This window comes from Aethina tumida, chromosome 3 (assembly GCF_024364675.1).
Source record: "Aethina tumida isolate Nest 87 chromosome 3, icAetTumi1.1, whole genome shotgun sequence".
In the NCBI taxonomy this organism is placed as follows: domain Eukaryota; kingdom Metazoa; phylum Arthropoda; class Insecta; order Coleoptera; family Nitidulidae; genus Aethina; species Aethina tumida.
In genome coordinates, this window is record NC_065437.1 from 9,350,368 (window position 1) to 9,364,225 (window position 13,858).

Genomic DNA, 13,858 nt, shown 5'->3' on the forward strand with positions numbered 1-13,858 from the left:
GTAAAATGACATCTATTCATATAAATAAACAAATAACAAAGTTTTGGTTGAAACAAAAAAATCACAGTATTAAATAATAACTTTTCAAACCTATTGTTTATTTATTTTATGAAGGAAAAACATAACAAAGTATTCTACTATCTACTACTACCAAAACTATACCTTGCAAAGTTTTGCCAAAGTTTATTAACTAAAATTAAATAAAAGGAATAGCAAGAAGATATTCTAACCTTGTTAAAAATGCCATTTATTTATTCAAATTATATAGAACAAACAAAACTCTTACAAGTACAAAGGAATGAAAAATATTAATGACAATAATCATTAGGATAAAAATACTTAAAAGGATTAAAAAATAAAAACAATAATTTAATTACATAAAAATTCTAAAATTTACAGAACAAAAATAAGTAATTTCTAGGAAATTGAGCAAATTCACGGACTTAGCTTTAATTAATAAGTTTCAAAAATTAAATTATAAATATCCAAAAAATATTGGCAACCTAAATTAAAATTAAAGAATCAAAAAGTTTAAAATATTTAAGAACATCATGATATATAATATATAAACATTATTCTAAATTGGCTAAAAATAAAATAAATAAATAAAATCCTAGAAATGTAAGAAATCTAAAAGATCTTAAGAACCTAATGTTAAAGTGACAATGTCAATTTAAATATATTAAAAAACTAAAGAATCTAAGAAATTACAAGTATTTATGAAGCTAAATGATATTGATATTTAAATTATTTAACATTCTAACATATGCAATACAAAGTTTCAACAATTAAATTAAAAATATCCAAAAAATCCAGGGAACTTAAAAAAAAATAAGAAATTAAATCAAGTAATAAATTAAAATGTCTAAAATATTTAAAAATATCTATGAAATTAATCATTTAATGTGAATCTAAAGAATATATAGAATAAAAATTGACAAAAAATCAAAAAATATAAAATAATAATAAAATATTAATTTAATTACATAAAAATTTTAAAATTTATGGAACAAAAACAAGTAATTTGTAGGAAACTGAGCAAATTCGTGGTCTTAAAATTGAACAATTTAAATTACTAAGTTAATTAATATTAAAATATGATATTAAATTAATTTAAATTGTGACTGTTATAATATTTTATAATCTGTTTTGTACAAAATTTGTAATATCTTTACTACATTTATTTAAAATATGAGTCAACTAACAACTAAATTATCCGCTCTAAGCGATCATTACAACAATTTATTATTGCACGAATATAGTATGTGCATAAAATTACACTAAACCAAATTTAATCGGTAATAACGGTCAGTTTCAAAATATCGAAAACTGTGTGTGTGTAAATTTTCCTTGACCGCAGTTTTTGCAATAAAAACCAATTATAATTTTTTAAATTAATAAATTTTAATAGGTGAGACACATAAATATTTCACTGCGATGATTTACATTAAACTGCTTTCTCACCTAAAACGCCGCAATTATTAAAATTTGTGACTCCGGCTAAATATTTATGTGTACAATGTGCCAAGAACAAAAAAATTGCAAATGTAAATTCGAAAGTATTCATCAACAGTCAGTACGCAAATATTAAAATTTATTTCTGCCTTTCTCTCAATTGGGAATTGTGCCATTATATTGCATTTTTGAACATTCAAAACATTATTCATTTTTCTATTTCTATTTAGAGTAATTTACAAGGTAAAATTTTTAGTGACGTGTCAGGAATCCTTGATGGACCCTTTCAGGAAATCGGTTAACCAACTCAGCAATTACTCTATTTGAACCGATCATCATTTTCCATCAAAGGCAGACAAGTGGCATTTAAACTCAAATGCGTTTAAGCCTTTTGGAAAGTCGTATTAATTGTAAGTCGGTTAACCGACGTGAGAAAATTTTTACGTCATCTCACGTCGTCATTAGCCAACCCACTTTACACACTGAGGTCACCGAGTGAATGGTACGAATTCTGCCGGTTAACCGGTTCCCTGATCTATTTGTGCGAGGTTGTGTGAAATATCACCCGGATTTTTTTTAACTTCTTTTTTTTTGTTGCAGATTTAAACCAAGACAATGAATTATGGACGCGAACGAAATAAGCGAGTGGGTGGAATCCCAATTTAATTTTATGGGTGCAGACGTTTCCTTGTGTGTTATGATGCAGAAGGAATCGAACAGTTCAACAATTTCAAAGAATTTAATTAATACATTTTTCTAGGTTCGATGTCTTTTAATTGATTTTTGTCCCATTTAATATAAGTTAACCTATTATTTTTAGGCTTCATTAAACAGCCGTTCGAATCCTTGACAAATCTAATACCGGATCCGGATTCAATTCACCAATCACGTCAGAAGAAACATTTTTAATTTAGATAATGATAAGGTTTGTAATAATACTTAAGATGCTAATGAATCATTTATTTTAATAACTAATATTAAATTATGTATTTATTAAATCCTAAACATGGAAACAATTTACTCATTTAAAATCTAAAATATTTAGATTTTTCAATATTTACATATTTTAAGTGCTCCCTAATTTTGTCCTATTATAGAAACACATAGTATCGAATACTTTCAAAATTTGGATTTTTATCCCCTGGGATTTTTTATAGCTGTTGTAATTGTATTAAAAGATGCTAAATAATGATAAAAGCCAATATTGAAATATTTCAGTTATAGCTAATTTTTACAAATATTAATAAAATATTCCATACTTTTTTCCAAACCAAATTGATTTCTTATTTAAGAAAAAATAAACCTGTGAAAATAACGATAACTGTGATTAATGGATCTATCTGTAACATTTGTAACAAGTAAATAAATATTTCACACTTTTTTCACCACTGTATCTATAGATCCCAATAATAAAAATACCAAAAGTTGTGAAACAGAGAATTGATTTAATATCTCAATCATATTTGGTGTGAGAACTGTCCTAGTATTACAAATTAGACCGTGTAACTAACACGATTTTATCTAAATCATACCATTTTAACTTGCATCACTGCATCAAATTTAAGAGAAAACAACACTTGATAATTTATTGTGGGTGTAACAGTATTGCAAAACATTAATTTAAATTTTATTGTAGTTGTAGATGTATATTATTGATTTGTTTTACTACTTGTCTAAAATGCTTTCTATTTTTTATATGAGTAAACACCAAAAGTTATGTAATTGCTTGTTAATTTATTTCTGCGGTGTATGTTATCAGTAATTAACATTCGTAATCACTTTAATCAGTTACAGTTTTCTACGACATCTTAGAATAACTTTTTAAATAAATTCCAGGAGTTGAATAGTCATATTTACTATTGTATTGAATTAAAATTATATTTCTTTGTTGAAGTTTTTATAATTGTCAATTAACTAACTGTCATACAAGTTGTTTGTGTCTTACAAATGAATATTTGGAGAGTGTTCAAATTATGCTCCTTAAAAACTGCATTTTATTATTGCTGCTGTCCAAGATCAAAAACACGACTTGTCCTGAGACTTATAATCCTATCCTGCCTAATTTACATTTATTATCGGTATCGAATGAAGGAAAAGATGTCCAAATGTATATTCGTCGGTCACGTTCCAATGGGCGTCAAAGAAAATATTTACGAGCCAGAGAACATTCAATCGGAGAACAGTGAGTGCGCTGTAAAAAACATTTCGACGAACAATCCTCGAGTAGTACTGGAGCAGTGCTCCAATGCTCTTGGGCTAAACAGATCAATACCAGACTCCAGACTGGAGGAGTGCAAATTTTGGCAATATCCTGAAAAGCTGCCGCTCACCACAGTGGTCATAGTGTATCATAACGAAGTGACAAGCGTTCTACTCCGCACCATCAACTCGGTGTACACCAGAAGTCCTAAAAATATTCTGGAAATATTGGTCATTGATGATGCCAGCACGACCGTGAACAACACGCAAGTGCAGGAACTGATGAACTCGTTCGGAGATACTGGAAGACTGATTAGAAACGAGAAACAAATGGGTATTACAAAATGCCGAAATAAAGCTGGAGAATGGGCGGTTGGAGACGTCGTAGTGTTTCTGATTTCTAACTGCGAGGTGGGCTACAATTGGTTGCCGCCGCTGATCGTTCCCATACAAATTTCGTGGAAGTTGGTCCTCGTCCCTGAGTTCGATACAATCGATTACAAATCATTGAGGTACTTGTCCAACAAGGATGCCTGTTCCCGAGGTAAGTTTCGTTTATTGGTGAACGCATTTTAATAATTGTTTGCAATTGCAGAACACTTTTCGACAAATTTTACCATAAGAAACGAACCTTGTCCGAAAAGTGAGTTGTGGTGTAGAAAGCATCTGACGCAGCCTTACACAAATACAATTTTCGGGGACGTTTTTGCAATTAACAAAGCCAAATTCGAAGGACTCGGATACTTGGATGAAAAAATTATGACGTCAAGTTTATCTTATTTGGACTTCAGTTTGAGATGGTGGCGACGTGATAATTTTATTCACAAATCACCGTGCTCAAGAGTCGGTCGTATTGTTTTACCTCGTCAAAACAAAAAGGACGAACTGAAAATATTCAAGTCTCTAATGGATAGGAAAAAGGTAATTGATCTTTGGTTCGATTACTATTACAAGTTCTCGGTCTACATTGACTTTCCAATGTTGAACTTCCTGCCAAGTTGCGGGCCAAGTTATTGGTCGACAACCAGAACTTTCAAGTGGTACTTAACAACAACCAAAATGACTGGAATAATCTTGCATCACAATTGGAAGTTAATGAATAAAATGTTCGTTTTAAGCTACAACATAGAGTACGGTAACGTTAAGTCGGTTGGTCTGGACAACAAGTGTTTAGACGCAAAAGGGCTTGGAGTTCATAACGAAATCAAAGTGGATAATTGTACAAGCTTCAACGACAATCAAATATTTCGTATTAATGATCTTAACAAAATGATTGTTAATGAGTTTTGCTTGATTTTGAAACTGGTCGATAATTACTACGTTCCGATAACTGAAGATTTCACATCCACGGTTTTCAAGTGTCAACTTGCAGTATGGACGTATAAAGCTGATACTCAACAACTCATGCATATGGATTACTTCGAGTGTTTGAGTGTCAACGAGAAAGGGGAGTTGAAGTTTACGGTTTGTAACGAGACTGATAAATTTCAACGGTGGATATTTGACAAAACTATTTATTATTCAACGTTTCTTTGATTATGGAATGGAATAAATATTTTGATTATGAATGTAGCTATTAATTAATAATGTTCATTTTTATATGTTATAATGGTTACAAACATTTATAAGTATTGCAAAGCATATTCAAGCAATAGCTTATTATCCACTTGATGAGTCACGTTAATTATGTCAGGTTAATTACCATTAACGTACATATTTGGAAATGTAATTTATTTATAAGAATTTGTTAATCATTATTACAACACATTATCTTGATTATTAATATTTTGGAGTAAATTAGCACAAAAAGACAGGAATAAAAATATTCTAAAATTAAATAAATAAAGCAGTAGTGTAAAGTTGCATTTATGGTTTGTTTTCCAGTTAACAGTTGCATCAATTATTCTACATATGGTATAAAATTGCATAAGTCCTATTGTCTTAACAGAAAAATGGGTAATTTAGAGGTGATATCCATAACATATGGTTACATTACACAAGGCTACATACACAATATAATGCGGAACTAACTATAAAAAATTTATTATTAAATTTATTTTAATTTGAAAATATACAAACACTTTGTATGTAAAATAGCGTCCACATCTTTTGTTCTCAAATTTAATGACTTACAATTATGCAATACATGAAAATTTATTGAGAACGGAAAAATATATTGATTTAAGATCTTTACAGCAATTTTAACTTGACCTGAGTTAATTCTCTTTCAAAATTTTATTTTCAGTTTCGTAGAAAATGATATAAATATTATTATTTCCAATAGAACACATAAAATGGTTATGGTTATGTTCTATGTCTAAACCCAATAGTTTGTCTGTGAAGCCATCAATTTTGATGGTGGAATGTTCATTTTAGTATACACGTTAACCACGAACCATCTCAAAAGGAGCCACTATTAGCATTCCCAAAATTTTGTACGTTTCATTTTGTGAATCTTAGAACCTCAATAACTTTTTTCCTATTTTCAGTGAGTAATGTACACCAGGTATGTTATAGCATAATTAAATTGAATATTAATAAAACCTTTCGATTGTTATAAGCATAAGTCATATATAAAATAAATATTAACAGATATTTTAATAAATATATAACACACATATTCTTATATGATTATAATTTAATTGATTAATATTAATGAATTTTAAAACTTCGGGAACATTCGGCTGTTTTCATTTGGTCCTATTCACTTGACCCCCCCCCCCCTCCTTGGGATATCATATGGCCATTTTATTTGTAGTTACATGTAAAATTTAAAAGTCCAAAAATATACAGGGTATTTTATTGAAAATAGGTGGAGAAACAGGAAGTAAGTTATAATTACTAATATTTTAAACTGATATCTCCTTTCATTTTTTATAAACTTGTAGTGAATAAGTTAGGTGAGTTATCAGAATAACTTTAAAATTATTTATTATTATTGTAATAGAAGATAATCACAATTTATTGAAGTCATTGATATATACCCTAAGCTATACACGGTAATAATTATAATTAAATTTCCGCATTGCTTAAAAAATATATAAAGAACTCTTGTAAAGAACTAATGTAAATTTTAAATTTAATTCTGAAAAGTCAATTTATCCGAACAATTAGAGAAACGAAGGGAAAGTAATCTTTCGCATTAAGTGATATCGTGCACTATGATTTAAGGATTATTTCTCTTTCTAGCGATTCGCAGAAACGGAAGTAACCTAATATTATTGAAAGTCATTTTAACTTTTTTTTTACGTTTAATTTGCGAAACGTTGAACCTTTAATCTTGTACACGTTTCGATTACATGAACATATTACATTGTTAAAATTAACTAAATCACTTCCTAAAATCTAAATTAATAAAGTAATGTATTTTTTGTGTTAATATTTCACGCACACAGATTGATTTGCAAGTAATTAACTGTCGGTTATTATAATTACGGGAAGAAAGTCCTCGAAATGTAATTAATACTTACAGTCAGGCATTATTAAAATGACTGATCAAAATTTGAAACGTTTCCGCGTGAATTAAAAATGCCGATGTACGATGTACATTCACATTGATGTGAAATCGGCGTGTTTTATTTTTAAATTGCATGACCTGAAGACATTGAGAAAAATATATTGCGACAGAAGCTGATTCATTTTCCGTCCTTAAACAATATAACAATATTAATGAACCAGGAACAGTTACGAAACTATTTACCATCATTTAATTATGTTCAGTATAGGCAGAAAATGGAGCAACTTTGAAAATATATAAATTGCTACCTCCCTGTATAAGCAAATCTAATATAATTTATACCAATTATTAACACACTGCATACAAACATATCGGTGAATATATTCCGAACTGACCATGTCAATTTCCCGATCTAAATACCGTTGAAAACTTATGGGAGATAGTGAACAACAAAATAAGACACAAAGAGTATAGTAATCAGCAATATTTATTCACGGTTCTGTAAAAAGTCTGGCAAAATAAGGATCCAAATATTATTGACATCTGTTGCTTTCCATTTAAAAAAGGTGTTTGGAAGTTATTCATAATAATGGTAATTTTACAATATATTTGTGTAGAATTAATTAAAATTCTAATTACAAATTATTTGTAGTAATAAAACTTTAAATAGCATAAATTGCTCTACTTTTTGCCGCCCCAAAACAAATAATCATCAGTAAAATTAAACTATATTTTTTTATTGTTTAGCTATATATTGTTAAATTTATAAAGGGAAGTTAATTATCAATATAGATTTTTTTGAACATAATAACCAGGAAAAAAATTATTTAAATTTTAAAAAAGTTGCTCTACTTTCTGCCAATACTGTATGTTTTAGTTTGAAATTAATTAACTATTAAAATTGACGTAAAACATTAAATGCTCGAAGCTACAAAAATCCTTAAAACTGACAATTTTAAAGTCTTTCACTTCTGTGCAAACAAAAATTTGATTTAATTAAAAGATAATCAATTTCGTCGAAAGTCATCTAAAAACTTAACTGGCTGTATTAATTTATAATTAAATTATAATTTAATCACGTTTTTTGTCAACATGATGAAATTGTATTAAAAGCAATTAAGCATTTTATAAATTCCTAAATTGATTTGCCAGAAACGGTATATTTTTTAACACCGAAATTTATATTCAATTCACGTCGCAAATAATGAAATACTTTAATTGCACCACAACACAATTAACCATATTTAAGCAAATATAATTAGTGTTGATACATTTCTTTGACACCACACACATTCACAATAACGAAAATTATTCTACATAACCACTCCAATTTACATAATTTTAATAATAATTAATTAAAACAATAATGAAATCGTGTTATAATCATATATTTTAACTTTTTTTTGCAACAATAAAACAGCGATAAAAATCAAATTACAATGAACGTGGGCGGTTCAAAATATCAGTGATGTGGTGGAAGTTCATTAAAATTCATATAATATGCACTACTTACTATTTTTGGCCAACAGAAAATAACTGAACAGGATCCGACAACTATTTTCAACACCTATTGAATATTTATTAAGTAGCTTATGAAAGATTGGCCTACGTTCTTTTCTTTCTTTCGTTCGGTGCGTGTACGCAAATAATTTTAATTAATAATAATCTGAGTTGTTCACGTACTAGAACATCCAGAAAAGATATTTCGTTCTCCAATTCCATTGTGAATTTCATATTGTTATGATGAGAGTTTAGGTGTTTCAGAAATTGATCAAGTTTTTCTTGTCCATGTTTCCATATCACGAAAGTATCATCCACGTAACGATACCAAACAGAAGGTTTGTATTTGGTCTCAATCGCTATATCTAGAGGGAATATTTCTGATATCGTGTTTAAGAAATCATTGACAGGAACTTTAGTGAAAAGTGACAGACACTACGTCGAAACTCACTAGTCTATTTTCTACATCTAGATGTAATCCTTTCAATATCTCAACAAAGTGAGTGGAATCTTTGAAAAAGGTTAGGATGTTTCCAACAAGAGGTTGTAGTAATCTGGCACTACTTATATTTAGCTAAGTTATATGTTGGTGACCCAGGAGTACTTACGATGGGTCGAGTGGTACATTATCCTTACGTATTTTAGCCAAGCCAAGTTATTCGCACAAGGAATAATTTAAAATAATTATTGAACACGCCTGAAATATGAATTGGACAAGAAATTTGACAGCGTTGCTCAACGTACAAGATTATAATTTGAGAAGCGATTAATTTTTTTGTTTTTTTACTATTGTGAAACACTAATATAATATTTTAATAGCAATTTTACCTATTTTACATTAGTCATACAATTGCACAATAAAATCGATCGTTTAAAACAAACAAAATGCTAATTGCCCGATTTAGTCCAACGAAACATTATCTCCAATTGTTGTAATTAAAATGGGAAACGATAATTAATTATAGTCATTAATCGGGCTGAATGCCAAATGATTAATGGTACAATATGTTTATTGCACACTTAAAAATCATACTAAATCACGATTCGGTAAACATGTCAAGTTTAAGAGAATGATACAGATTTTCTCTGCGCTTTGTCTATTTCTAATTAAAATCATATCAGAAAAATGCGACCAAGGACATTTCTCTTGTTTCTCTTTGTTACTGTTTATAAGTTCCACTGACCCCATTTTAATAATAAGGATTCTCATTATATTCACGTCTTGATTTCGAACCAGAATTAGTTGCAGCCTTGCCACTATAAATAAATAAAGTCGATGTGGTTTGTAAAATTTAATACTCCATGAGTAAATGAGTCTCAGGAACAAAGCTTACAAAAATAATGTAGTTTAAGGCGTGTTGGGTCTCTGTTAGTCATCAAATTTCTTGCATCCGGGTTGGAAGGACGTTTATTCCCTATATTTAACATATCATATGTGTAACATGGAATAACAAAGTAATTTACTTCAGAAAATTCCATATTTACTTTGTGCAATTCTTTAGAAAATGAAGTGAAGTAAATATTGAATATAAAATGTAAGGTTAAAATTTATGTTTTTATGTACAAAAAAGATAATGGTAACAATCGCTTGATTTACTTAACTATTTAACAAAGATAAACATAAATTTGATAAAAAGCTTAACAGGGCTTTATTATTAACTGCCTGTTAATTAAAAACCTTTACTCGAGTATGTGTTTTATTTGAAAGTAGAAATGCATTTGAACAATGTACGAGAACCCACTGAGAAAAGTTTATTGGTGGAAAAGGGCACATCTCAATGTGATAAACCCAAAAACATAACAATATATTTTACACTCACATTTTTATTGTAAGTACCTTTAAAATCTCACTTTTAATGAGGTTCATTTTATTGGAATATAAAATTAATTCGTTATGAAGTAAATATTTTTAATAACTTTAAATAGGAACAATTATAAAATTGACTGACGTAGGCATTTCTCAATAATAGGTGCCAATCATATTTGACTCCCATGTTCTATGCACAATAAATATCTGTCTGATTTAATTGTCTATCGAATATTTAAAGTTGAAATACTTTCATTTAATGGAACTTTTTTTTGTTTCAATATTTGTTGAATAACCTGTAACTAATATTTAAAAATTTGTGCATGTTTTTTATTTTTAATTACTAACGGTATTTTTATTACTATAATTATTTAATAACGAGTAGTAATCTAATTGAATTATAGTTGCATAAAAATTATAATTTAAGCTTCCTAAGACCTAGAGAAAAAGAAACATTAATAAAATACAGAGAAAGAGAAAAAGTGGTTCAGTGGAATTCAAAAAAATTCATAAATTGTCATCTGAAATTAAAGCCAACCTGGAGAAAATGTAACTTGCAGAAAATGAGTTTAAGGTCTATGAGAAAAGGGTTAGTGGATGGCAGTTTGTTTAGCCAGAGACCTCTAAAAAATCCTTCTAATAATGTGAAGAGCTGATTTCGTTTTGCTTAGGATCACGTCCACAGTCTTTATCATTAAATTGTGAGTGTTCCAACATGATAACAATCTCAAACACAAATCCAAAATTGTGACTTGATTAAAAGATCAAATCATCAATTTTTTGTCATTTAGTCAATAAAAAATCCCTTTAAAATAAAAGTTGCTATTCTTATGTTTAGCTCAATTTAGAAAAATGTATGTATGTATAATGTATTTTATAGAGTAAGAAAATATTACTTTTTAAAATGGGGTGTAAAAACAACACTAGTAAGTTAGTATTATTTTAATAGTTCACATTAAATGAAATAGTTATGGCCATAATATTTAATATTTAAAATGTTACTATAATAATGACCACTACTGTGAAAACAGTGTGGCTTATTTGAAAGTGGAACATTCCCATAAAATTTGTATTTTCTTTTTTTTTAATTGTTTTTTTGGCCCAGAACCAAATCCTACCAGCAAATTTACACCACTGGATTAAGCATCCATGTACAGTACCAGTCATAGGTAAAGCAACAAATTTATTTTTAGGAAAATTCTAAATACATATATTTAAATTAGTACATGAAATTAATTTAATATATTATTATTTAATATTTTTTATTAACATTTAGTAGCACATCCATTATTTTTTAATACCTCTTGAGATCATCTTTTCATGGTAGAAGCAAGGTTGTCAATCTCTTGCCTCCGATCGTCAGTATTGTCAGTTTTTCTCGATCATCCAGGCTTAGAAAGTGGTGCTATAGTTTCTCTAGGATTAAACTCTTGAATTGTTCTTGACACAATACTTCTTTTTAAATTTAATTTTGGCGCAATTAAAATTTGTGACAACTTTTTTAAAATTCAAATAATTTTTGTCCTGGTTATTACGTTCAAAAAAATGTATTTTTAAAATTATCTTCCCTTTATAAATTTAACAATTACATAGTTAAACAATAAAAAAAATAAAGAGTTTAATTTTACTGATGATTATTTGATTTGGGCTGGCAAAAAGTAGAGGCATTATATTAACTCTGTTTACATTGATGTATATTTTAAAATTAAAAATTATTATGGATTTTGTAGAGATTGATGACATTTAGTAAAAAGCTCTACTTTTTGCCATCTGAATATTTATTTTTTGATTTGTAACTAATTGAATCATTTTTAATACAAGAAATATTCACCGATGTGTGTATAGAGTGTGTTCATAATTGGTATAAATTATATTATATTTGCATATACAATGTGGTAGCAATTTATATATTTTTAATCTTGTTCTACTGTGTGTATATGTATTAATCAAATATTTTCTTTTTCAGGATAATAATAGTAGGCAGTCTGACAGGATATCTAATTTACAAGGAACGAGTAAATTATTTGGAAACAATGAAACAATCAGCCAACAATACATCAACAGCTGATAATAACTAAAAATAATTCAACTTAAGACGACCTAGAGAATCCCAAATATTTATAAAGTAAGAGTTTTCTAATCAGTGCTACAAATTTAAGAACCAAAATAAAAATGACCTCTTTATTGTAGTGCACGTAAAAAAATCATCAAAAAATTATCACTAGAAGAAATGACACAGAAACACAGCGTGAAGGAGTAGTAGAACCTTGAGCGTTACAGGTGTTTATCTTAGCCGAAATACCTTAGCCGCATAATTATTGTCATTATTAAATCTGAATGGGTTCGCCTATGCAAATCTTATTAAACTTAAATTTTACGCAATCGGAACCACACTTCGTTGTGCAATACGCACGAATGTAAATTGGATTTCACGACGATTCATCAGACGAACCCGCAATTTATTCAAAGCAATAATCCACTTTCAATCTGACGCATGTACTTTTTTTCAGTTTCGTGTGTAACACGGATTCGTGTTCGAATTATCAACCATGTGTTTTGAACACATGTTTCCGGCTTATTCTGAAATTCAAATTAATTTTGACAATATTTTGCACGGCGTTTATTTAAAATAGTATTGTTATGTAAACAATTCGCAAAGGTTAGCTTTGCAACCGATTATATAACACTACTCCTACATATTTTGCATAATATATACTATACGATCTCAGCAATCACAATGTGGTTCATTTACTTTCTAAATAGCTGCAATTATTTTTATTAATCGTGTTTTATACGTTCGACGAACAGATCTGTTTAATTTATTTAGCCCATATATTTTGTGGCATTACAAAAATGCCCAATTTAAAATTACACTTAATTAGTTTGTAACTAGATCGAGAATTGTATCGGTTTGTGATTTTGCAATTCAATGAACTTGACATTCTTACTGTTCTTAAGTAAACTCTTGAAGTTAACTTATTTTCCAACCAGTCTTGCTATGAATTTACTACCGTTAAATAAATGCGTCGTTTTTCACCTAATTTTTATGTACAAATTATGTAACTGTTAAGTAATTATTTTAATTAAATGTCACAATAAAAACATTAATATGGAAATATAATTCATTTTTGTTTTGGGAACTATAAACTTTTTCAAATCACCTCTGAAATTAGATCATTTGATAACAGAAATGGTTTTCGTGTAAATGTCATGCTGATTTAATTTTAATGAGTGATATAATATGCGAATAATTTTAATTACCTTTTTATATATTTTCTCCTCTTAATTGGCCATATTTGATTTAATATCCGTTTTGCTAATTCAGAACGGAAATGGCACAACTGTAAAGTTATTTCACTTTTATCACCTGTAAACATACAGTGTGGTCAGAGAAATAGCATAAAATTTAAAAATTAATATATTTTATATAAGGATTTAAT

General features: G+C 28.4%; 1 protein-coding gene across 5 annotated transcripts in view; it reads left to right on the forward strand.

Moving 5' to 3' along the window:
* LOC109608576 (N-acetylgalactosaminyltransferase 7-like) overlaps positions 1-13,150 on the forward strand; it is a 43,470-nt gene extending 30,320 nt beyond the window's left edge. For 2 of the 5 annotated variants that reach the window (XR_007547477.1, XR_007547478.1), the window contains exons 2-5: positions 2,056-2,215; positions 2,276-2,380; positions 12,385-12,543; positions 12,609-13,150. Coding sequence is in view for 1 of the 5 variants with exons in the window: in XM_049964526.1 (XP_049820483.1) it covers positions 3,541-4,198; positions 4,250-4,575; positions 12,385-12,486 (1,086 nt within the window). In the remaining 4 variants the exon portion in view is untranslated. Of the gene's footprint in view, positions 1-2,055; positions 2,216-2,275; positions 2,381-3,429; positions 4,199-4,249; positions 4,576-10,302; positions 10,441-11,265; positions 11,345-12,384; positions 12,544-12,608 lie in introns of those variants that run through there. The other 3 variants (XM_049964526.1, XR_002192303.2, XR_007547479.1) reach the window with 3 other exon arrangements.
* Positions 13,151-13,858: the final 708 nt, after the last annotated feature.